This window comes from Callionymus lyra, chromosome 8 (assembly GCF_982586985.1).
Source record: "Callionymus lyra chromosome 8, fCalLyr1.hap1.1, whole genome shotgun sequence".
Taxonomy (NCBI): domain Eukaryota; kingdom Metazoa; phylum Chordata; class Actinopteri; order Syngnathiformes; family Callionymidae; genus Callionymus; species Callionymus lyra.
The window spans coordinates 29,417,399-29,442,398 of NC_141825.1; the positions used below are offsets into that span (position 1 = coordinate 29,417,399).

The window sequence follows — 25,000 nt, forward strand, 5'->3', positions numbered from 1 at the left end:
TGAAGCCTTTTGTGTTTTCTTCACTTCGCGTCTCGTCGTTCTTCTCAGATCAATAAAGTTTTCTCGAGGATTAAACACATCGAACTCGTTGTCTGACCTTCTGTTGTGTCAACAGTTGTTTTAGCTCAAATATTGTTGGACAACATGTTCCTCGCTCAACACCTTCAAGACACACCTGTTCATCTGCTTGTAGGCCTCCTCTGCCACCGCGAAGATGTGGGGGTCCATGTCCCCCATGTTCCGCCCCGAGTAGGCGTGGATGACGGCGTCTCCGTAGATGTGCAGCTGCTTGTACGGGTTCACAGCCACCAGGATGATCCCTGCAAGCATCACACGCTCATCAAGGGTCCAGGAGCCTGGACCTCAGGACCAGTACCGCAGTAGGTGTAGATGATCCTGGACTCCATGAACCGGACCCGCAGGTTGTGCAGGACCGCCGGCTCGTGCAGGTAGCTCAGCGCCGTCAGGTCGTTCTCGCCCACCAGGATGTCTGGGTTGCGAAGAGGCAGCAGGTGTGGATGCTTCGGGTCGACGCGGTGAAGGATCTCCTGGAACGATGGAGTCAAGGTGTGTCCATCGGCAGGTTTCGCGTGAACTCACGGATCCGTCCTCCAGGAGCAGCTCCAGGACATCATCTCCAGCCTGGAAGTCCCTCAGGATCTCAGCAGACCTCCAGACCTGCTCCGGGTCTGGGATCCAGACTCTGTTGAACTGTTGAAGGTCATGATGTTATTGATGTCAGAGCTTCAGTTACACAACATTTACAACATATTAACACGTGACTAGTAGTTTAGTAACTACACCTGTCGCTCAAGTCATGAAACCATGATACACCTGGTCAGTGAACGAGTCTATAAAATAAAACCATGATACACCTGGTCAGTGAACGAGTCTATAAAATAAAACCATGATACACCTGGTCAGTGAACGAGTCTATAAAATAAAACCATGATACACCTGGTCAGTGAACGAGTCTATAAAATAAAACCATGATACACCTGGTCAGTGAACGAGTCTATAAAATAAAACCATGATACACCTGGTCAGTGAACGAGTCTATAAAATAAAACCATGATACACCTGGTCAGTGAACGAGTCTATAAAATAAAACCATGATACACCTGGTCATTGATGTATTAAATAAAATAAAGTCTCACACGACAGAAGCACAAACACGTCAAAGTTCCTTCTTTAGCTCCATATGTTAGGTTAGCAAACATGAAATCTTCCTCTTCAAACTGTTCTTCTCGCCTCACCTCTGTGTAAAGCTCGGACAGAGTCATCTCTGCTGCGCCACCGATGACAGTCTTTAAATAAAGAACTTTAAGACTTTTTTCTAAGTTTGTTTAGAAGTTTTCAGCCGCGCCGGCGCGTCAAGCTCACGGTCGCACGACACTGCTTCCGGTGGATTTTCAGATTAAAATGTAGAAAGACTCGAAAGTCATTAGTGTTGCGTTAGTGTGTGTAGCTATTGTGTTTAGCTACACACACTACTGCAATATTATAGCTATATTTGATTGATGCTATAATCGAAGCTTCATTTGTGATAAAGTTGAAATGTTTTAATTCACACGTGTGTTGTTTTCACCTGTCATAGCGTTTGAGAAGAAGCATGATATCGATAACCACATGATATCAATAAACACATGATATCAATAAACACATGATATCGATAAACACATGATATCGATAAACACATGATATCGATAACCACATGATATCAATAAACACATGATATCGATAAACACATGATATCGATAACCACATGATATCAATAAACACATGATATCAATAAACACATGATATCGATAACCAAATATCTATAACCACATGATATCAATAAACACATGATATCGATAAGGAACCAAACATTTGAAAATAAATGATATCGGAGATTTTATTGTGAAAATATTCTCCGTGACGCTACAGGTAACTTGTTCTCCTGCGCCAGTGGCCCCGCCCACCTGTCTTGTGACTGACAGGTAGGAAGATCCAGGATCTCTCGAACCGGATACAAAAGTTCACAGTGACGTCATCGTGCTGACAGGTAAGTATTGACGAACGTAAACGTCTGGAAGAGGAAGTTTTATTTGACTTTTTAAATCTGAACAAAAGAAAAGAAGTTCAAAGATTTAAGGATCATTTCTTCAAATGTTTCTTCAAACTTTTATTTGTTTCAAACTCTTTAAATATTTACAGGATCATCAGGTGAAGGAACATTAAAAACAATCTCTGGTTCTGATCAGACACGAGCAGTAGAACCAGAGACACGGATCTAGATGCGGGACAGGAAGTCCAGGTTCAGACTGGCTGGGATCTGGAGGCTCTGCAGAGCCACTGAGGACGGAGAGAAGGGAAGAGTCACGAAGAAGATCTTCTTGGTGTCCATCATCATCGTGCTGGACTCGTCTCTGTCCTTCAGAAGGTCCTGGAAGATCAACAGTTACATCTATCATCCATCCACCCATCATCCATCCATCCATCTTTCATCAATCATCTATCCATCCATCTTTCATCAATCTTCTATCCATCCATCCATCCATCCATCCATCCATCCATCCATCCATCCATCCATCCATCCATCCATCTGTCATCAATCTTCTATCCATTAATTGGAACGTTCTTCCATCCACATTCACCAAACCATCCATCCATCCATCCATCCATCCATCCATCCATCCATCCATCCATCCATCCATCCATTAATTAGAACATCCATCCATCCATCCATCCATCCATCCATCCATCCATCCATCCATCCATCCATCCATCCATCCATCCTTCCATTCATCCATCCATCCATCCATCCATCCATCCATCCATCCATCCATCCATCCATCCATCCATTAATTAGAACATTCTCCCATCCATTCATTCACCAAACCATCCATCCATCCATCCTTCCATCCATCCATCCATTAATTAGAACATTCTTCCATCCATCCATCCATCCATCCATCCTTCCATCCATCCATCCATCTATTAATTAGAACATTCTTCCATCCATTCATTCACCAAACCATCCATCCTTCCATCCATCCTTCCATCCATCCATCCATCCATCCATCCATTAATTAGAACATTCTTCCATCCATTCATTCACCAAACCATCCATCCATCCATCCATTCATTCACCAAACCATCCATCCATCCATCCATCCTTCCATCCATCCATCCATCCATTAATTAGAACATTCTTCCATCCATTCATTCACCAAACCATCCATCCTTCCATCCATCCATCCATCCATTAATTAGAACATTCTTCCATCCATTCATTCACCAAACCATCCATCCACCCATCCATCCATCCATCCTTCATCCATCATCCATCCATCCATGTATTCATCCATCCATCCATCCATCCATCCATCCATCCATCCATCCATCCTTCATCCATCATCCATCCATCCATGTATTCATCCATCCATCCATCCATCCATCCATCCATCCATCCATCCATCCATCCTTCATCCATCATCCATCCATCCATGTATTCATCCATCCATCATCCATCCATCCATCCACCCACCCATCCATCCATCCATCCATCCTTCCATCCATCCATCCATCCATCCATCCATCCATCCATCCTTCCATCCATCATCATCCATCCATCCATCCATCCATCCATCCATCCTTCCATCCATCCATCCATCCATCCATCCTTCCATCCATCCATCCATCCATCCATCCATCCATCCATCCATCCATCCATCCATCCATCCATCCATCCATCCATCCATCCATCCATCCATCCATCCATCCATCCATCCATCCATCCTAAACTACTAAAGAACATACTTGGATGTTGTTGATGAATGAAGTCGAGACTCGTTCTTCAAACTCGATCACAGGTGTGTAGAGATTCAACACCTTGATGATCTGAGGAGTGAATGAAGCACATTAGTGGAGTTAATAAAGATGTTAATAATGCTAATAATGTTAATAAAGATGTTAATAATGCTAATAAAGATGTTAATAAAGATGTTAATAATGCTAATAATGTTAATAAAGATGTTAATAATGCTAATAATGTTAATAAAGATGTTAATAATGTTAATAAAGATGTTAATAATGTTAATAAAGATGTTAATAAAGATGTTATTAATGTTAATAAAGATGTTTATAATGTTAATAAAGATGTTAATAATGCTAATAATGTTAATAAAGATGTTACTAATGCTAATAATGTTAATAAATATGTTAATAATGTTAATAAAGATGTTAATAATGTTAATAAAGATGTTAATAAAGATGTTATTAATGTTAATAAAGATGTTAATAATGTTAATAAAGATGTTAATAAAGATGTTAATAATGTTAATAAAGATGTTAATAATGTTAATAAAGATGTTAATAATGTTAATAAAGATGTTAATAAAGATGTTAATAAAGATGTTAATAAAGATGTTAGTAATGTTAATAAAGATGTTAATAATGTTAATAAAGATGTTAATAAGGATGTTAATAAAGATGTTAATAAAGATGTTAATAAAGATGTTAATAAAGATGTTAATAAATATGTTAATAAATATGTTTATAAAGATGTTAATAAAGATGTTAATAATGTTAATAAATATGTTAATAATGTTAATAAAGATGTTAATAAATATGTTAATAAAGATGTTAATAAAGATGTTAATAAAGATGTTAATAAAGATGTTAATAATGTTAATAAAGATGTTAATAAAGATGTTAATAATGTTAATAAAGATGTTTATAAAGATGTTAATAAAGATGTTAATAAAGATGTTAATAATGTTAATAAAGATGTTAATAAAGATGTTAATAAAGATGTTAATAAAGATGTTAATAAAGATGTTAATAATGTTAATAAAGATGTTAATAAAGATGTTAATAAAGATGTTAATAAAGATGTTAATAATGTTAATAAAGATTTTAATAAAGATGTTAATAAAGATGTTAATAAATGTGTTAATAATGTTAATAAATATGTTATTAAATATGTTAATAAAGATGTTAATAAAGATGTTAATAAAGATGTTAATAAAGATGTTAATAAAGATGTTAATAAATGTGTTAATAATGTTAATAAATATGTTATTAAATATGTTATTAAATATGTTAATAAAGATGTTAATAATGTTAATAAAGATAATAAAGGTGTAATAAAGATGTTGATAAAGATGTTAAGAGAAAGATAATAAAGGTGTAATAAAGATAATAAAGGTGTAATAAAGATAATAAAAGTGTAATAAAGGTGTAATAAAGATAATAAAGATGTTGATAAAGATGTTAAGAGAAAGATAATAAAGGTGTAATAAAGATAATAAAAGTGTAATAAAGGTGTAATAAAGATAATAAAGATGTTGATAAAGATGTTAAGAGAAAGATAATAAAGGTGTAATAAAGATAATAAAGGTGTAATAAAGGTGTTCTTACCTGGGAAGTGTTCAGGTGAGTGCACATGCTACAGATGGCCTGAGCGTCGGCCTCCGTCTTCTTCTTGATCTGCAGCAGCTGAGCCGCCTGGATCAGAGGCTCCAGCATGTTCTTGGCTCCGCCCTCGGCCAGATCTCGCTCCATCAACCATTCTTCTAGCTGCCACACACTGTACCTGCAGACGCCACACAGCACTGAGGACAACATCCACGGAACCATGGACACCATGTCTTCTCAGGACACATGTGGATATGTTGGACAAACTCCCATGATCCTCAGGATCCTTCAGTAGATCTGATCCACAGAACCACATGAATCCTCCTGGATCTGAAACTATCGACCCTCCTTTCCAGGAGCTCCCAATAGACCAGGGTGGCTGAGGAGTGAGACCCCTATAGTTGGAACACATCCTCGACCTCAGGAGAGGCTCCAGCAGAGGTTCTGATGACGTGACATGTTGACATGTGAACCACGAGTCCTTGAGGAACCCTGGGTGGAGTCTCAACCCTGCTCCGTCCTTCAAGACATGTTCTGTCCAGCAGCCTTCATTCTTCTTCTGACAGGAGACTCGTGGTTCCCATCAAACCCTCACCACCACAACAAACCCTCTGCCGGGTCTGACCCGTGTCTCCCTCCCTCGACATCAACCATGAACCATCCCTGGACTAGGATGAAGACTGACCTGATCTGCAGACCTTTGCTCCAGCAGCACAAGTCCTTCCGGAGCAGCAGGTGGTTGAGCGCGACGGCACAGATGATGTAGAACTGCTGCCGGACCACCTGCTGGACGAGCTGCAGGTCCAGGCCGTGTTGTCTCAAGGTCGTGTAGAAGACGCTGAGCTGCGTCAGCAGGACTTCCACGGTGACTCCTGCGTCCTCGGCTTGACTTCTCTTCCTCGAGGGTTTGGAGCCAAGGACTCCCTGGATGTTCTCGTTCTCCAGCAGACCCGCGACTGCACACAGAGCATCAGGGATCTGAACCATCAACCACCAACAGTTGTGTGTCAAGATGAGAAGAAGTCTCTGGTCCAACATGAAACAACTTTAATCATAAAAACACATTATAGATGAAAGAGAAATAACAAAGACTAACATAGAACAACATCAAACGTTCACTTCACTCCTCAGTTATAAAGTCTAATAACACGAGGAATGAATGAGTCCCTGAGTCTATTAGTGTTGCATCCTGGGAGCTCATTATTCATCGCTGGTTCAACTGTTACTTCACTTTTCCTTCTTTGATTTTCATTTTCTAGTTATTCGTACATTCATTTCAATATTCTAAACATTTATTTATATGTCAATATAAACAATTTAATGTATATGCAATTATCTTATTCATATAATATTATAATGTAATAATCAAGAAAATACTTTATTTAATCACAATTATTTTGAACTTATTAGTTTAATTTAACCATCATATTAAGACGTCTGTCATCAATATCTATAATAATAATAGCCAGAGGTAAAGGTATATAAAGTACATCATGTATATATGTGTCTCTCAAGTGAACCTATAGTTACCGATGAGAGGATGAAGGATGTTCTCCATGCACTTGATCAGCTGACGGTAGATCTGGACGCTGAGATCTGAGAAGAGTCTCTGGTAGTCGGAGAGTTCGAAGTTGGAGATACAGTGTTGGTTCTGTTGGATTGTGTTGTGTTGCATGTAGCTCTGATAAGAACAAATACATCTATTAGAACAAATATATCTATTAGAACAAATATATCTATAAGAACAAATACATCTATTAGAACAAATATATCTATTAGAACAAATACATCTATTAGAACAAATATATCTATTAGAACAAATACATCTATTAGAACAAATATATCTATATTAAAACAAATATATCTATATTAGAACAAATATATCTACATTAGAACAAATATATCTACATTAGAACAAATATATCTACGTCAGAACAAATATATCTATTAGAACAAATATATCTATTAGAACAAATATATCTATGTCAGAACAAATATATCTACGTCAGAACAGAAGTATATCTATGTCAGAACAAATATATCTACGTCAGAACAGAAGTATATCTATGTTAGAACAAATATATCTACGTCAGAACAAATATATCTACGTCAGAACAGAAGTATATCTATGTCAGAACAAATATATCTACGTCAGAACAAATATATCTACGTCAGAACAAATATATCTATGTCAGAACAAATATATCTACGTCAGAACAAATATATCTACGTCAGAACAAATATATCTATGTCAGAACAAATATATCTACGTCAGAACAAATATATCTACGTCAGAACAAATATATCTATGTCAGAACAAATATATCTATGTCAGAACAAATATATCTATGTCAGAACAAATATATCTATGTCAGAACAGAAGTATATCTATGTCAGAACAAATATATCTACGTCAGAACAGAAGTATATCTATGTCAGAACAAATATATCTACGTCAGAACAGAAGTATATCTATGTTAGAACAAATATATCTACGTCAGAACAGAAGTATATCTATGTTAGAACAAATATATCTACGTCAGAACAGAAGTATATCTATGTTAGAACAAATATATCTATGTCAGAACAGAAGTATATCTATGTTAGAACAAATATATCTACGTCAGAACAGAAGTATATCTATGTTAGAACAAATATATCTACGTCAGAACAGAAGTATATCTATGTTAGAACAAATATATCTACGTCAGAACAGAAGTATATCTATGTTAGAACAAATATATCTACGTCAGAACAAATATATCTACGTCAGAACAAATATATCTATGTCAGAACAAATATATCTACGTCAGAACAAATATATCTACGTCAGAACAAATATATCTACGTCAGAACAAATATATCTACGTCAGAACAGAAGTATATCTATGTTAGAACAAATATATCTACGTCAGAACAAATATATCTACGTCAGAACAAATATATCTACGTCAGAACAGAAGTATATCTATGTTAGAACAAATATATCTACGTCAGAACAAATATATCTACGTCAGAACAAATATATCTATGTCAGAACAAATATATCTACGTCAGAACAAATATATCTACGTCAGAACAAATATATCTATGTCAGAACAAATATATCTACGTCAGAACAGAAGTATATCTATGTCAGAACAAATATATCTACGTCAGAACAGAAGTATATCTATGTTAGAACAAATATATCTACGTCAGAACAGAAGTATATCTACGTCAGAACAAATATATCTACGTCAGAACAGAAGTATATCTATGTTAGAACAAATATATCTACGTCAGAACAAATATATCTATGTCAGAACAAATATATCTATGTCAGAACAAATATATCTACGTCAGAACAGAAGTATATCTATGTTAGAACAAATATATCTACGTCAGAACAGAAGTATATCTACGTCAGAACAAATATATCTACGTCAGAACAGAAGTATATCTACGTCAGAACAAATATATCTACGTCAGAACAAATATATCTACGTCAGAACAAATATATCTACGTCAGAACAGAAGTATATCTATGTTAGAACAAATATATCTACGTCAGAACAGAAGTATATCTACGTCAGAACAGAAGTATATCTACGTCAGAACAAATATATCTACGTCAGAACAAATATATCTACGTCAGAACAAATATATCTATGTCAGAACAAATATATCTACGTCAGAACAAATATATCTATGTCAGAACAGAAGTATATCTATGTCAGAACAAATATATCTACGTCAGAACAGAAGTATATCTATGTTAGAACAAATATATCTACGTCAGAACAAATATATCTACGTCAGAACAAATATATCTATGTCAGAACAAATATATCTACGTCAGAACAAATATATCTATGTCAGAACAAATATATCTACGTCAGAACAGAAGTATATCTATGTTAGAACAAATATATCTACGTCAGAACAGAAGTATATCTATGTTAGAACAAATATATCTACGTCAGAACAGAAGTATATCTATGTTAGAACAAATATATCTACGTCAGAACAGAAGTATATCTATGTCAGAACAAATATATCTACGTCAGAACAAATATATCTATGTCAGAACAAATATATCTACGTCAGAACAAATATATCTACGTCAGAACAAATATATCTACGTCAGAACAAATATATCTACGTCAGAACAAATATATCTACGTCAGAACAAATATATCTACGTCAGAACAAATATATCTACGTCAGAACAAATATATCTACGTCAGAACAGAAGTATATCTATGTTAGAACAAATATATCTACGTCAGAACAAATATATCTACGTCAGAACAAATATATCTACGTCAGAACAGAAGTATATCTATGTTAGAACAAATATATCTACGTCAGAACAAATATATCTACGTCAGAACAAATATATCTATGTCAGAACAAATATATCTACGTCAGAACAAATATATCTACGTCAGAACAAATATATCTACGTCAGAACAAATATATCTATGTCAGAACAAATATATCTACGTCAGAACAGAAGTATATCTATGTCAGAACAAATATATCTACGTCAGAACAGAAGTATATCTATGTTAGAACAAATATATCTACGTCAGAACAGAAGTATATCTACGTCAGAACAAATATATCTACGTCAGAACAAATATATCTACGTCAGAACAAATATATCTATGTCAGAACAAATATATCTACGTCAGAACAAATATATCTATGTCAGAACAGAAGTATATCTATGTCAGAACAAATATATCTACGTCAGAACAGAAGTATATCTATGTTAGAACAAATATATCTACGTCAGAACAAATATATCTACGTCAGAACAAATATATCTATGTCAGAACAAATATATCTACGTCAGAACAAATATATCTATGTCAGAACAGAAGTATATCTATGTCAGAACAAATATATCTACGTCAGAACAGAAGTATATCTATGTCAGAACAAATATATCTACGTCAGAACAGAAGTATATCTATGTTAGAACAAATATATCTACGTCAGAACAGAAGTTTATCTATGTTAGAACAAATATATCTACGTCAGAACAGAAGTATATCTATGTTAGAACAAATATATCTATGTCAGAACAAATATATCTACGTCAGAACAAATATATCTACGTCAGAACAAATATATCTACGTCAGAACAAATATATCTACGTCAGAACAGAAGTATATCTATGTTAGAACAAATATATCTACGTCAGAACAAATATATCTACGTCAGAACAAATATATCTACGTCAGAACAGAAGTATATCTATGTTAGAACAAATATATCTACGTCAGAACAAATATATCTACGTCAGAACAAATATATCTATGTCAGAACAAATATATCTACGTCAGAACAAATATATCTACGTCAGAACAAATATATCTATGTCAGAACAAATATATCTACGTCAGAACAGAAGTATATCTATGTCAGAACAAATATATCTACGTCAGAACAGAAGTATATCTATGTTAGAACAAATATATCTACGTCAGAACAGAAGTATATCTACGTCAGAACAAATATATCTACGTCAGAACAAATATATCTACGTCAGAACAGAAGTATATCTATGTTAGAACAAATATATCTACGTCAGAACAGAAGTATATCTACGTCAGAACAGAAGTATATCTACGTCAGAACAAATATATCTACGTCAGAACAAATATATCTACGTCAGAACAAATATATCTATGTCAGAACAAATATATCTACGTCAGAACAAATATATCTATGTCAGAACAGAAGTATATCTATGTCAGAACAAATATATCTACGTCAGAACAAATATATCTATGTCAGAACAGAAGTATATCTATGTCAGAACAAATATATCTACGTCAGAACAGAAGTATATCTATGTTAGAACAAATATATCTACGTCAGAACAAATATATCTACGTCAGAACAAATATATCTACGTCAGAACAAATATATCTATGTCAGAACAGAAGTATATCTATGTCAGAACAAATATATCTACGTCAGAACAAATATATCTATGTCAGAACAGAAGTATATCTATGTCAGAACAAATATATCTACGTCAGAACAGAAGTATATCTATGTCAGAACAAATATATCTACGTCAAAACAGAAGTATATCTATGTTAGAACAAATATATCTACGTCAGAACAGAAGTATATCTATGTTAGAACAAATATATCTACGTCAGAACAGAAGTATATCTATGTTAGAACAAATATATCTATGTCAGAACAAATATATCTACGTCAGAACAAATATATCTATGTCAGAACAAATATATCTACGTCAGAACAAATATATCTACGTCAGAACAAATATATCTACGTCAGAACAGAAGTATATCTATGTTAGAACAAATATATCTATATCAGTCGTGAGTAAAAGCTCTACCTCGTCTCCACTGTACTGCTTCAGACAGTTGAGCAGGCGACAGGAGTTTGCGAGCCAGAACGAAACCACCTCGAAGTCGTCCGCCCTCCTCTGCAGAACCATTGAAAGTTAACGCTTCAAAGATGCTTCACTGCTTCTGCTGCACCTTAATGACGCCCTTGATGCCGCTGATGATGGAGTTGAGCAGCGTGCTGACTCTCCGGTCGTCGTTGATGCTGTCGGCGTATCGAAGGCACATGAAGAAGATGTAGGCGGGAAGTCCAGGGATCAGGCTGATGGCGACACCACGAGCCTGGAGATCTGAAACCAGTAATGAACGTCTGAAACCAGTCATGAACGTCTGAAACCATTCAAGAACGTCTGACACCAACCAGTCAAGAACGTCTGAAACCAGTCAAGAACGTCTGAAACCAACCAGTCAAGAACGTCTGAAACCAGTCAAGAACGTCTGAAACCAACCAGTCAAGAACGTCTGAAACCAGTCAAGAACGTCTGAAACCAACCTGTAAAGAACGTCTGAAACCAACCAGTCAAGAACGTCTGAAACCAACCAGTCAAGAACGTCTGAAACCAGTCAAGAACGTCTGAAACCAACCAGTCAAGAACGTCTGAAACCAGTCAAGAACGTCTGAAACCAGTCAAGAACGTCTGAAACCAACCAGTCAAGAACGTCTGAAACCAGTCAAGAACGTCTGAAACCAGTCAAGAACGTCTGAAACCAGTCAAGAACGTCTGAAACCAACCTGTAAAGAACGTCTGAAACCAACCAGTCAAGAACGTCTGAAACCAACCAGTCAAGAACGTCTGAAACCAGTCAAGAACGTCTGAAACCAGTCAAGAACGTCTGAAACCAGTCAAGAACGTCTGAAACCAACCTGTAAAGAACGTCTGAAACCAACCAGTCAAGAACGTCTGAAACCAACCAGTCAAGAACGTCAGAAACCAACCAGTCAAGAACGTCTAAAACTAACCAGTCAAGAACGTCTGAAACCAGTCAAGGCAGAGGCGAGTCAAACAGTCCAGGAATCGGCAACAGAAGGCAGAGCAGGGGCAAAATCGGCGTCAAGGGGCAGAAACAAGTCGATAATCACAACAGGCAGGAATGGAGTCTTGGTCGGGACAAAGGCAAGGAGACAGGTTAGGTAGCAGGAATACTCAGCGGCAGGATACAGGTACTGGAAAACGGTGATGACAAGACAAGGACGTGACAGAGAGTGGAGGCTGAAGAACACAGGGGACCAATCAGCAGCAGCTGGGGGCGGGACTAACTAGACACGGCTGGAACAATTACTACTCAGACAGGGGGGAAGTAAGACTAGCACAGACACAGAAGGGAGCGGATTTCACAATAAAACCGGAAACACAAGGAGGAACTTGAAGACTCATGACAAGAACGTCTGAAACCATTCAAGAACGTCTGAAACGTTTCCGAACATTTGGTTCAGATTGAAACTTACCCATGACCAGATTCTTCACCAGCCGGGTGACATCGCCAGTCTTGTACTCCAGCATGCCCTGATACTCCTTCTCCTTGCGAGGGAGGTGAACTGTCCTGTGAGTCGTGTTCATGGACGACTCGTTGCTCTGCTGAGTCACTGAAAGAAAGTTCACATAGAATCTATAAATAAAGACTCATGATGGTTCTTCACTCTAGTGGCAGAACGACACACTCAAGAGGTCCAGGATCATCATGAAGGTTTGCTGTGTCAGCGTCCAGAACATGGACGTCGAGGAGGCAACAAGGACCTGCAGCAGTCTGCTCACAAACACTCCATGAGGGGTGACGTCCACAGTGAACACCAAGATGGTCTAATCGTTCTCGTCCTGAGCTCTTCACACCAGAGACCAGAGAACCTTCTTCAACATCCTCCAGCATGAGAGCTTCAGTGACAGGAGGAGACTTTCCTCCTAAGACCATCAGTGTCTGAGGGTTGATGCTCGGAGCACATCTGGAACATCACGTCGAACCTCGGCGAGGAGGCTCCAGGTTTGGGAGGAGACCCCTCAGGAGAACATCCAGGTGTTGAAGGTCATACAGGTGGAGCAACACACACTCCTGAGCCTCGTGTGGTTTCAAGGACTTTGAAAGTTTTGACCAATTCAAATATTCCATCATTTCTCACGATCGTGTCGTCAATAAGTTAATTTAAATGACTTTAATTAAGAATTTCAGGAGTTCTTGAAGAAACGTCTACCTTCATATTGTTCAATTCTTTCCATGTTGACTTTCAGCTGCTTCTTTAACTTCCTCATGGTCTTCTCCTGCTTCTCCTGCTTCTCCACCAGTTCCTGGAGCAGGGGAACATGTTGGATGAAGTGAGCATTGTGGAGTGTGAGGACCTCACCAGGTTCTCTCGGGCCAGTCGTGTGATCTCGAACTTCAGACAGGCCTCCACGCGAGCGTCCTGGGGCAGCTGCAGGGTCTGGTCCAGCAACTTCTCCTGCTGCTGCTTCTCCTCCTTCACCTTCTTCAGCTCCTCGCGAAGATGCTTCTGCTTGTCCTCGAAGATGTTCTCTTGTTTGTTCAGCTGAGCCTCCAGAAGCCTTCAGAGGGGTTACAACGTTAGCATGTTGACGTTTGACATGATGTTCAGTCACAATCCCCTGTTGAGATGATTGATGCGACACCTCCAGTCAAACTGAAGGTGATGGTTTGGTAAATAAACATTGTGTTGGTCTAAAGTATTTTGATAGACTTCGACACCTTTGAACGAGTGTTGAAGGTAAAACAATCAAATACCTGTTCGTCTCCTTCAAGCCCTCGTACGCCAACCACAGCTCCCCGTCTTCGTTCAGGGTTCGAATCTCCGTAGATCTGCTCGGAATAGAAACATCAATTAAATAAAAACACGACAAACGTGAGTCTTTCACATACTTGTCGACGTCCTGGAACGAAGGTCCTTCACCGAGATCCAGGTTCACTCCCTCAGCCAGCAGCGAGTCCTGGAGACCATGACGTTCCTCAGACTCGCTCCCAACAGAACAAGACACTAGAAGACATGTTTCAAACCTTGTGCTTCAGAGCCTCCTGGCGGACCATGTGTGAACGAAGGAGAAGAACTTCCTCTTTCCGCATCTCCAGCTCCTCAGTGGAGGAGTTGAGTTGCTCCAGTAAGGTGTTGTAAGTCTGAGTCCCGGGAGCAGGAGGCAAGGCACTGCTGTCCTCCAGGGTCAGAGACTTCCGGAGCTCGCCCAGATTCTGCTTCAACCTCCTGTTCTCAGACTCCAGCTCTTGCCTCTGGGATGAACCAGACGTGTTGGAGTCTCAGATAAAACTTGACCCGAATCTCACCTTAAGAGTCTCCAGGTCCAGCTCGGCTCTGACCGCGTTCTTCTGCTCAGCCGAGTCCTTGATTTCAAAAACAGTTTGACGTGGAAAGAAAACTAAGATGAATCCTGACCAAAAAACCTCTTGAACCTACGTTGTCGCTCTTCAGTTGCGCCTCCTCGCTCCTCTCCAGCTGCTGCAGCAACATCTGCTTGTCTCGCTCTAGCTCCGACACTTTCCTCTGGAGCTTCAGGAGAACAGGCAGGTCCACCGAGTCGTCCTGCTGGAAAAAAGTGCTTCTACATCACAGTCACCTCTGATAGAGTTTCAGGGATTAACCCTAGCAAAGCCTGGTCGGAGGGCTGAGCTCCATTCGTAGAACCTGGGTTGTAGTAGATGACCTGGGGTTCTACACCATAATGCTCACGTGTTGCTATGGTAACGTTCACAACAGTCCTGGGTTAAGAAGGTTAACTCTTAACTCTTGTTTAACTCTGAACACAAACATGATGGTTATGAATGAAGATGTACTTTATTGTTTACATTTGAACAATGAAGAACATTTCATTCACAGACATCAATATGGCGATAATTGAATATATCAATAGAGTTGTTGTGTCGTGGATCTGTCACATGAGCGAGGCTGGAATGCTGAACTAACAGGATAATCACAGACACTGTTCAGTCGTTTCTTCTTCACAAAGACAAGCTCATGACGCCAGTGGTTTGAGCTTCTCATGCGACAATATATTGATCCTAATGTTGTCGTTACCTTGTGAACGTGGTCTTCTTCATCCTCGCTCGACTCTAAGCTTCCACTCAACTGGGACGAGTTGCTGCTGTAGTTTGAATCCGACTTCCTTTGACTGAACTTGTCTGCAAACTGTCAACACAGATGGAAGAAGAAGCTTCAGTTCATCATGTGGTTCTTCAAACATGTCCTCCAGAGAGACTCAGAACATCTTAACTATGTCCAGATCCATTTCCTGCTTCAGGTCTCTGTGAAGCTCCTCCAGCTGCAGGTGGACACTGAGCAGGTTCTGGTAGTTGGAACGTTCTTCACTCAGTTCTTTCTCCAGCAGCTTCAATCCTGCACTGGATCCGATCTCTGGAACAAACAGTTCAATGACATCTTGCAGGATCCAGAGAAGAACGAGTGGAACCTGTTAGCTGCTGCGTCTGCTGCTGGATCAACTGGTTGAGTTCATGATTGTCACTGTGGAGAAGGTTGTTCTTCATGTTCAGTTCCTCCACTGTCTGGGTGAGACATGAGTCAGCGTTTTATCTCCAGTGTGGTCGTGAGATGAACAGAAACATCATTTATGAGACAGATGTTGATGCCCACAAAAAACTACTGATCATGAAACTACTGATCAATAAACTGCTGATCATGAAACTACAGATCAATAAACTACAAATCAATTAACTACAGATCAATTAACTACAGATCAATTAACTACAGATCAATAAACTACAGATCAATTAACTACTGATCATGAAACTACAAATCAATAAACTACAGATCAATAAACTACTGATCAATTAACTACTGATCATGAAACTACAAATCAATAAACTACAGATCAATAAACTACTGATCAATAAACTACAGATCAATAAACTACAGATCAATAAACTACAGATCAATAAACTATAGATCAATAAACTACAGATCAATTAACTACTGATCATGAAACTACAGATCAATAAACTACTGATCAATATACTACAGATCAATAAACTACAAATCAATAAACTACAGATCAATAAACTACAGATCAATAAACTACTGATCATGAAACTACAGATCAATAAACTACTGATCAATATACTACAGATCAATAAACTACTGATCAATAAACTACAGATCAATAAACTACAGATCAATAAACTACTGATCAATAAACTACTGATCAATAAACTACAGATCAATAAACTACTGATCAATAAACTACTGATCAATAAACTACTGATCAATAAACTACAGATCAATAAACTACTGATCAATAAACTACAGATCAATAAACTTCTGATCAATAAAGATAATATAAGAATTCCTTCCCACCTTATTGGTTCTTTCCTTGTAGACCTTGACCTGATGTTCCAGTTGATCTCGGTCCAAGCGGATCTGGTCCAGCTCCTCCTGAAGGTCCGCCAGCTGCTCCAGGAGACCAGGAAGTGTCTCGGCCTGGACTCGAACCTCCTGCTCGGCTCTGATCCGCTTCTCCGTCTCTCGGTCCAGCCTCTGCTTCTGGGTGTTGATGGTCCTGCTCACCGCGACCAGCTGCTCCTGGAGCTCCTTGTTCTCCTTCTGCTGCAGGACCAGAGACAGACTCATGCTCAGCATGTGACCCACGAGAGGCTGATCCTGGTCTGAACCAGAACCTTCTGATTGGTTCACTCAGTTACTTGTTGAGGACACGAGCAGAAACAGCTGTGATTGGTTCGATCGTGACAAACTTATGTGACGTGATAAATATGATCTCATCGATATTTGACGTATTTCATGGAGGTCAAAAGGTCGTCCTCGTGACCTGGATGACCCTTGACCTGTGTATGACCTACAATAAAAAGATCTTCAAGCATGAACTATCAAGACCATCTCTAAGCACCTGCTCGTTGATCTTGTGCTGGAGCTGCAGGATCTTGTTCTCCATCCCCACGTTGAGCTTCTTCAGGTGGTCCACAGAACGAGCCTCGACCTTCAGCTCCTTCAGTTTCCTCTTGGCCAGCAGTCGACGTGCGCAGCTCTGCAGCAGCACCGCGGCGTCCCGGCGCCGCCTGACCCGGGTCCGGACCAGCCAGCCCCTCACCCACCTCTGGATGATCCGGGCTTTGTGCTCGAACCTCATCTGTGGACAGATCAACATCACTGGACGTCCAGACGTCACTCTTGACTGATGAACGAGATGTTCCTGGGAGAACGAACCTCATAGAACCTGCGTCTGGCCGTCTGTGACCTCCAGAAGCACTGGATCACCACGGCAGCTTCTCTCTGGCGGCGGTAGCGCCTCCTGCTGGCCCACATGCGCAGGTTGCGTTGAAGAACCAGAGTCGCTTGGGTTTGTCTCAGAAGCTCCACGTGTCTGATGGAAGAAGGTCCGAGTCAAGTGAGGTCAGAGGTTCTGACGAGCCTCAGGTTTACCGGCGAGCTCGATGACCGCGCACGTGTCTCTGGATGGTGACGGCGGCGGATCTCAGCCTCAAGAACCTCCTGCGTGCGAGCCAGCGGCGGATGTTCTTCTGGATCCCGACGCACGCCGTCCTCAGCGTGTCCGAGTGAAGCTTCTCCAGGTACGCCACCTGACCCGCGCGGAAGAAGATCTTGCTCCGTCCCAGCTGGTATTTGTCCGGGTCCTGGAAAAATAACACTTAGAATTGATTCTGTCCCTAGTGTTGGTACAGTGTTACTGCGGTGTGACGGAGCCTCTGCTGCTCTGTTGTCACAAACAGCATGTTTTCAACCAAGGTTCGTTTTGGTTCTTCTGACTCTCAGGACGAACTGTGTTCGACTCACTTGAATAAGCTTCTCCAGGAGGTTCTTGCACGTCTGTCTCTTGTCGGCGAGAACATCCTGGCGTGTCATGAGGACCCGGTACCGGCTGTAGAACTCCTGATAGGTCCATCTGGGATCAGAACCAGGAATGTGACTCATTGTGAATCACAACAACTCGATCAGGTTTATTGATCCGTGCGACCTTGACGGGAATCCTGCGGCTGAGATGCGGATGGTTTCCAGGATCCCGCAGGCGCGGAGCTGCTGCACGGTCCTGACCGGGTCCAGACTGACAAGAACACATGTTTAAACATGAAGGAGCTCCAGGTCCAGCACAAGGTTTTTACTGGAAGGGAGTTTTCCGGTCGTTGGGTTTGATGCAGCGGACGTAGTGCGGCGCGGTGGCGTCCAGCGCGTCCATCAGCAGCTTCAGCGACTGTCGGAACTGAGATCACCGTTGAAGAAACAGTCGTAGAACCGGGGTTATGTACGCTCACCTGCAGCCCCACCGTCTTCTTGGTGTCGTTTCTACTCCGGCTTGAGCGACTCGGCTTCTCAGCATCTTCACACAGTTTCAGCAGGAACTGGAACTGAAAGAAGAAATGGTTCGACCTGTAGTTGCAGCGTCTGGACAGCAGATGTCGCCCTCAACAACACTCGTCTACCCTGCTGTTCTTCAGGACGTTCATCTGCTCCTCGTTCACCGCGTCCTTGTTCTTCTCCAGGAAACCCTCGCACTCGTACTGCACCTGCAGGACCAGGTTCACGTCAGACCTGGATCTACAAAACACTTCAGTGACTTCAGATGAACTTCACAGAAGAGGAAACGTGAGTCATTCGAGTGCAGGAAGCAGCGACTGGAGCAGAACAATCCAACCTTCTCCAGCAGGACGTCCTCGTGTGACCCGAGAAAACTTCAGTCAACAATATATCAAAGTTATTTGGTTTCTTGACAGAAAAGAAAGGATAATAAACGACTGTAATTACAGGTTGTAAGTTTGTTTAAGTATTTTTATCACTTTATTCACAACTTGTTGTTTTATTTAAACAGATCAAATAATCAATAATGTCTTCTTCTCACCTTGTCAGCGAAGTGGACGATGATAAAAGCTCTGTTGGACAATCGTGGTTTATCGAACAAACTCTTCTTCAGGTGATTGTTGTAAAGTTTCTGAGCCCACGAGTCGTCAGAACCTCTGGGCATCTGTGGGGCAAACATCTCGTCACACGTTTCCACGGCGACCGACATCCATCCATACCTTGCACTCCTCGTCCAGAAGGTCCAGGACTCCCATGCTGGCCTCGATCAGATCAATGCACGGCTGGTTGTCGTAGAAGTCGATCAAGGTCCAGGGAATCTGCTCCTTCATGTACTCCTGCTGGTCCAGCTTGAAGACGTGCTGAGGAACATGATGTTCATGTATGAACATCATGTTCCTCTGAGCCACAGAAACACTGGACTCAGAGGAACATGATGTTCATGTATGAACATCATGTTACTCTGAGCCACAGAAACACTGGACTCAGAGGAACATGATGTTATTTATTGTAATAATGTCAATAAAAGTCAAACCTGGTTGAACTGCTGCTGAAGCTTCTCGTTGGCATAGTTGATACAAAACTGTTCAAAACTGTTGACCTCAAACGTCTCAAACCTGAAAACACAGACTGAAGAAGATCTGCTGGCAGAAGCAGACGCTTGGACAGAGTTTACCCGTAGATGTCGAGGACGCCGATGAAGGAGCGACGTTCTCCTGCAGACCTCAGAGACTTGTTGATGGCGTCCACGATCCAGGAGAAGAGTCGAGCGTAGACGTGTTTGGCTAAAGCGTCTCGTCCGTTGACGGCGTGGACCCTGGAGACCTTCTTCACGAAGGTCTCGCTGCTGGTCTGAAGCTTCTTGTGACACAACCAGTGAGCCATGTCTGGAGCGGAGACGCCGCTCAGGTCGCAGAACAGCCTCAGGTGAGGACAGTCGGGCTGGAGACACGAGTGAGTGAAGGTCATGGTTGACGTGAAGCTGCTCACCTGGACGAGGCTGCTGTCACACGACTGATCCTTCACCGCCACGTTGCTGAGATGAAGGATCGCGGCCAGGATCTGATAGATGGACATCTGGTCCTTTTCACCCACTCCTGCAGCAGAGAGTACACAAGTATGAACAAACACAGGGAGAAGAAAATAGAGATTTGTTTTGATTACGAGTATTGATTCTATCATCAATATTACCCACACTTGACTCACACACACACTACACACACTACACACACTACACACACTACACACACTACACACACTACACACACTGCACACACTACACACACTACACACACTGCACACACTACACACACTACACACACTACAAACACTACACACACTGCACACACTACACACACTACAAACACTGCACACACTACACACACTACACACACTACACACACTACACACACTGCACACACTACACACACTACACACACTACACACACTACACACACTACACACACTACACACACTACAAACACTACACACACTACAAACACTACACACACTACACACACTACAAACACTACACACACTGCACACACTACACACACTACAAACACTGCACACACTACACACACTACACACACTACACACACTACACACACTGCACACACTACACACACTACACACACTACACACACTACACATACTACACACGCTGCACACGCTACACACACTACACACACTACACACACTACACATACTACACACTACACACACTACACACACTACACACACTACACACACTACACACACTGCACACACTACACACACTACACACACTACACACACTACACACACTACACACACTACACACTACACACACCACACACACTGCACACACTGCACACACTGCACACACTACACACACTACACACACTACACACACTACACACACTACACACACTACACACACTACACACACTACACACACTACACACACTACACACACTACACACTACACACACCACACACACTACACACACTGCACACACTGCACACACTACACACACTACACACTACACACACTACACACACTACACACACTACACATACTACACACTACACACACTACACACACTACACACACTACACACACTACACACACTACACAAGTCTGCACTGCATGAATCTTGTGATGATGAAGTAAAAGTAAAAAGATCAAAATCTTCCAAAAACACTTTACTTTTGTATGAATACAATACAATAGTTCAATGTTTTTGTGTTTTTTCCATCAAAAGACATTGAAATTACATTGAAATAAATATGTTGTTGTGTTTCTAGTTTAGTGTAAAATAGATGAAAATCATTGAAAAATACGTTGAAATGATAATAAATGATTTATTATTTATAATGATTTACTTATAATTCAACTTTGAAACATATTTCCAGTGATTTCTTGATATTCAATGTTTCGTCTCATAATGTTAGAAAATAAAGAGCAACAACAGATGATTGTTTCTTCAAGTGACTCCAGGATCCAGATGGTTCAGGATCAGCAAACGTACCCAACAGTGTCAAGGCCGTCCTGGTGTTGACCATCTCTCTCCTGTCGTCCACACCTTTGATGACCACGTCCTGACCTTGGTTCGTGAAGTGAAAGTCTTCAGCACAGCCTGTGGACGTCGATGACAGACGATCATCATGTGATCTTCAAACTAATCATGAGTCACTGTTTCAACAAACCTAACTTGAAGGATTTAAACTCTGGCAACTGTGACGACGAACACAGTTGATAAAAGATGTGATAGTTTCTCTCTCCCTCCGCCTGGAACACATGACTGACACATGACTGACACATGACTGACACACGACTGACACATGACTGACACACGACTGACACATGACTGACACATGACTGACACACGACTGACACACGACTGACACACGACTGACACATGACTGACACATGACTGACACATGACTGACACATGACTGACACATGACTGACACATGGTGACACATGACTGACACATGACTGACACATGGTGACACATGACTGACACATGACTGACACATGACTGACACATGACTGACACATGACTGACACATGACTGACACATGACTGACACATGACTGACACATGACTGACACATGACTGACACATGACTGACACATGACTGACACATGACTGACACATGACTGACACATGGTGACACATGACTGACACATGACTGACACATGGTGACACATGACTGACACATGACTGACACATGGTGACACATGACTGACACATGACTGACACATGACTGACACATGACTGACACATGGTGACACATGACTGACACATGACTGACACATGACTGACACATGACTGACACATGACTGACACATGACTGACACACGACTGACACATGACTGACACATGACTGACACACGACTGACACATGACTGACACATGACTGACACATGACTGACACATGACTGACACATGACTGACACACGACTGACACATGACTGACACACGACTGACACATGACTGACACATGACTGACACACGACTGACACACGACTGACACATGACTGACACATGACTGACACATGACTGACACATGACTGACACATGACTGACACATGACTGACACATGACTGACACATGACTGACACATGACTGACACATGACTGACACATGACTGACACATGACTGACACATGACTGACACATGACTGACACACGACTGACACACGACTGACACACGACTGACACACAGCCGACACACGACTGACACATGACTGACACATGACTGACACATGGTGACACATGACTGACACATGACTGACACATGACTGACACATGACTGACACATGGTGACACATGACTGACACATGACTGACACATGACTGACACATGACTGACACATGACTGACACATGACTGACACATGACTGACACACGACTGACACACGACTGACACACGACTGACACATGACTGACACATGACTGACACATGACTGACACATGACTGACACATGACTGACACACGACTGACACATGACTGACACATGACTGACACATGGTGACACATGACTGACACACGACTGACACACGACTGACACATGACTGACACATGACTGACACATGACTGACACATGACTGACACATGGTGACACATGACTGACACATGACTGACACATGACTGACACATGACTGACACATGACTGACACATGACTGACACATGACTGACACATGACTGACACATGACTGACACATGACTGACACACGACTGACACACGACTGACACATGACTGACACATGACTGACACATGACTGACACATGACTGACACATGACTGACACATGACTGACACATGACTGACACACGACTGACACACGACTGACACACGACTGACACACAGCCGACACACGACTGACACACGACTGACACATGACTGACATATTGACCTGGAAGACGACCCTAGATTTCTCCAGCAGGAAGGTCCTCATATGAGCTCCAGTGATGTGTTGTTTCTTGTCGAAGCCGATCTCGATGTATTTCCCGAAGCGACTGCTGTTGTCGTTCCTCGTGGTCTTTGCGTTGCCGAGAGCCTGGAGAAGGATCCGGTGATGAAAACATCTGATGCTGAGTCGACATGATTCCTGCACCTCCATGATGGGACTCGAGGCCAGAACCTTCTGCTCCACGCTGGCGTCCTCCGAGGAGCCGCTGACGGTGGCGAAGTAACGCATGGCATATTTGGCGGAGACGGTTTTGCCGGCGCCGGACTCGCCGCTCACGACGATGGACTGGTTCTGTCGGGCCCTGAGGGAGGAGGAGCTGGACGTGTGACGTGACATTGAGTGACGTGTGGAGCACCTGCTCATCTGCTTGAAGGCCTCCTCGGCCACAGCGAAGATGTGCGGGTCCAGGTCGCCCAGGTTCTGGTCCCGGTAGGCGTTGATGACGTCGGCGTCGTAGATCGGAAGATTCTGGTACGGGTTCACGGCCACCAGAACGATTCCTGCCAATCAAACGTCAGTGAGTCTGTGACTCACAGGTTCGACTCAAAGTTGAGGTTCAGCTGAAGATGTGACTCAATAAACGAACTTTACATTTATTTGATTTTTGTTTGTTTTACATTTGTTTTATTTTAATAATAGAAATATGTTTTATATCTATATTTGTATTATTATAAAGTGACTATAATCCTATAATTACACTTTAAACATCATTCTCAGGTTCTATGTCATAATGAATCTATTCTTCTCTGAGTCGCCCTGATGACCCTCAATGACCCGATGGATCCAGATGGTAATAATGACACTGTTGTTAAGGTAGACGTTCTCAAGTGTTCATGAAGGTTGTGATGTTGAAGGTCAGGTTGGAGGACCAAAGGTTGTGATGTTGAAGGTCAGGTTGGAGGACCAAAGGTAGTGATGTTGAAGGTCAGGTTGGAGGACCAAAGGTTGTGATGTTGAAGGTCAG

General features: G+C 41.2%; 2 protein-coding genes across 5 annotated transcripts in view; both read right to left on the reverse strand.

Annotated features, from left to right (window-relative positions):
* myo5c (myosin VC) overlaps positions 1 to 1,383 on the reverse strand; it is a 28,870-nt gene extending 27,487 nt beyond the window's left edge. For all 3 annotated transcript variants that reach the window (XM_087797852.1, XM_087797850.1, XM_087797851.1), the window contains exons 1-4: positions 1,257 to 1,383; positions 601 to 711; positions 377 to 548; positions 176 to 320 (exon numbers count right to left, since the gene is read on the reverse strand). In XM_087797852.1, the coding sequence (XP_087653978.1) occupies positions 176 to 320; positions 377 to 548; positions 601 to 711; positions 1,257 to 1,283 (455 nt within the window). In that variant the 5' untranslated portion in view covers positions 1,284 to 1,383. The remainder of the gene's footprint in view (positions 1 to 175; positions 321 to 376; positions 549 to 600; positions 712 to 1,256) is intronic.
* Positions 1,384 to 2,141: 758 nt separating this feature from the next.
* The window catches only part of LOC148074531 (unconventional myosin-Va-like), a 27,434-nt gene continuing 4,575 nt past the window's right edge, over positions 2,142 to 25,000 (reverse strand). Inside the window, exons 4-40 of one of the 2 annotated variants that reach the window (XM_087797854.1) lie at positions 24,392 to 24,536; positions 24,181 to 24,337; positions 23,980 to 24,123; positions 22,265 to 22,346; positions 22,087 to 22,194; positions 20,564 to 20,670; positions 20,250 to 20,515; positions 20,109 to 20,190; positions 19,795 to 19,935; positions 19,617 to 19,739; positions 19,201 to 19,284; positions 19,033 to 19,125; positions 18,883 to 18,980; positions 18,738 to 18,824; positions 18,557 to 18,665; positions 18,185 to 18,396; positions 17,969 to 18,125; positions 17,652 to 17,891; positions 17,105 to 17,353; positions 16,203 to 16,296; positions 16,008 to 16,147; positions 15,812 to 15,922; positions 15,194 to 15,322; positions 15,064 to 15,120; positions 14,782 to 15,009; positions 14,647 to 14,714; positions 14,512 to 14,586; positions 14,117 to 14,315; positions 13,967 to 14,060; positions 13,229 to 13,366; positions 11,917 to 12,071; positions 11,772 to 11,861; positions 6,934 to 7,084; positions 6,089 to 6,359; positions 5,407 to 5,581; positions 3,805 to 3,885; positions 2,142 to 2,428 (exon numbers count right to left, since the gene is read on the reverse strand). In XM_087797854.1, coding sequence (XP_087653980.1) covers positions 2,276 to 2,428; positions 3,805 to 3,885; positions 5,407 to 5,581; positions 6,089 to 6,359; positions 6,934 to 7,084; positions 11,772 to 11,861; positions 11,917 to 12,071; positions 13,229 to 13,366; positions 13,967 to 14,060; positions 14,117 to 14,315; positions 14,512 to 14,586; positions 14,647 to 14,714; positions 14,782 to 15,009; positions 15,064 to 15,120; positions 15,194 to 15,322; positions 15,812 to 15,922; positions 16,008 to 16,147; positions 16,203 to 16,296; positions 17,105 to 17,353; positions 17,652 to 17,891; positions 17,969 to 18,125; positions 18,185 to 18,396; positions 18,557 to 18,665; positions 18,738 to 18,824; positions 18,883 to 18,980; positions 19,033 to 19,125; positions 19,201 to 19,284; positions 19,617 to 19,739; positions 19,795 to 19,935; positions 20,109 to 20,190; positions 20,250 to 20,515; positions 20,564 to 20,670; positions 22,087 to 22,194; positions 22,265 to 22,346; positions 23,980 to 24,123; positions 24,181 to 24,337; positions 24,392 to 24,536 — 5,093 coding nt within the window. In that variant the 3' untranslated portion in view covers positions 2,142 to 2,275. Of the gene's footprint in view, positions 2,429 to 3,804; positions 3,886 to 5,406; positions 5,582 to 6,088; positions 6,360 to 6,933; positions 7,085 to 11,771; positions 11,862 to 11,916; positions 12,072 to 13,228; positions 13,367 to 13,966; positions 14,061 to 14,116; positions 14,316 to 14,511; positions 14,587 to 14,646; positions 14,715 to 14,781; positions 15,010 to 15,063; positions 15,121 to 15,193; positions 15,323 to 15,811; positions 15,923 to 16,007; positions 16,148 to 16,202; positions 16,297 to 17,104; positions 17,354 to 17,651; positions 17,892 to 17,968; positions 18,126 to 18,184; positions 18,397 to 18,556; positions 18,666 to 18,737; positions 18,825 to 18,882; positions 18,981 to 19,032; positions 19,126 to 19,200; positions 19,285 to 19,616; positions 19,740 to 19,794; positions 19,936 to 20,108; positions 20,191 to 20,249; positions 20,671 to 22,086; positions 22,195 to 22,264; positions 22,347 to 23,979; positions 24,124 to 24,180; positions 24,338 to 24,391; positions 24,537 to 25,000 lie in introns of both variants that reach the window. The other variant, XM_087797853.1, reaches the window with a different exon arrangement.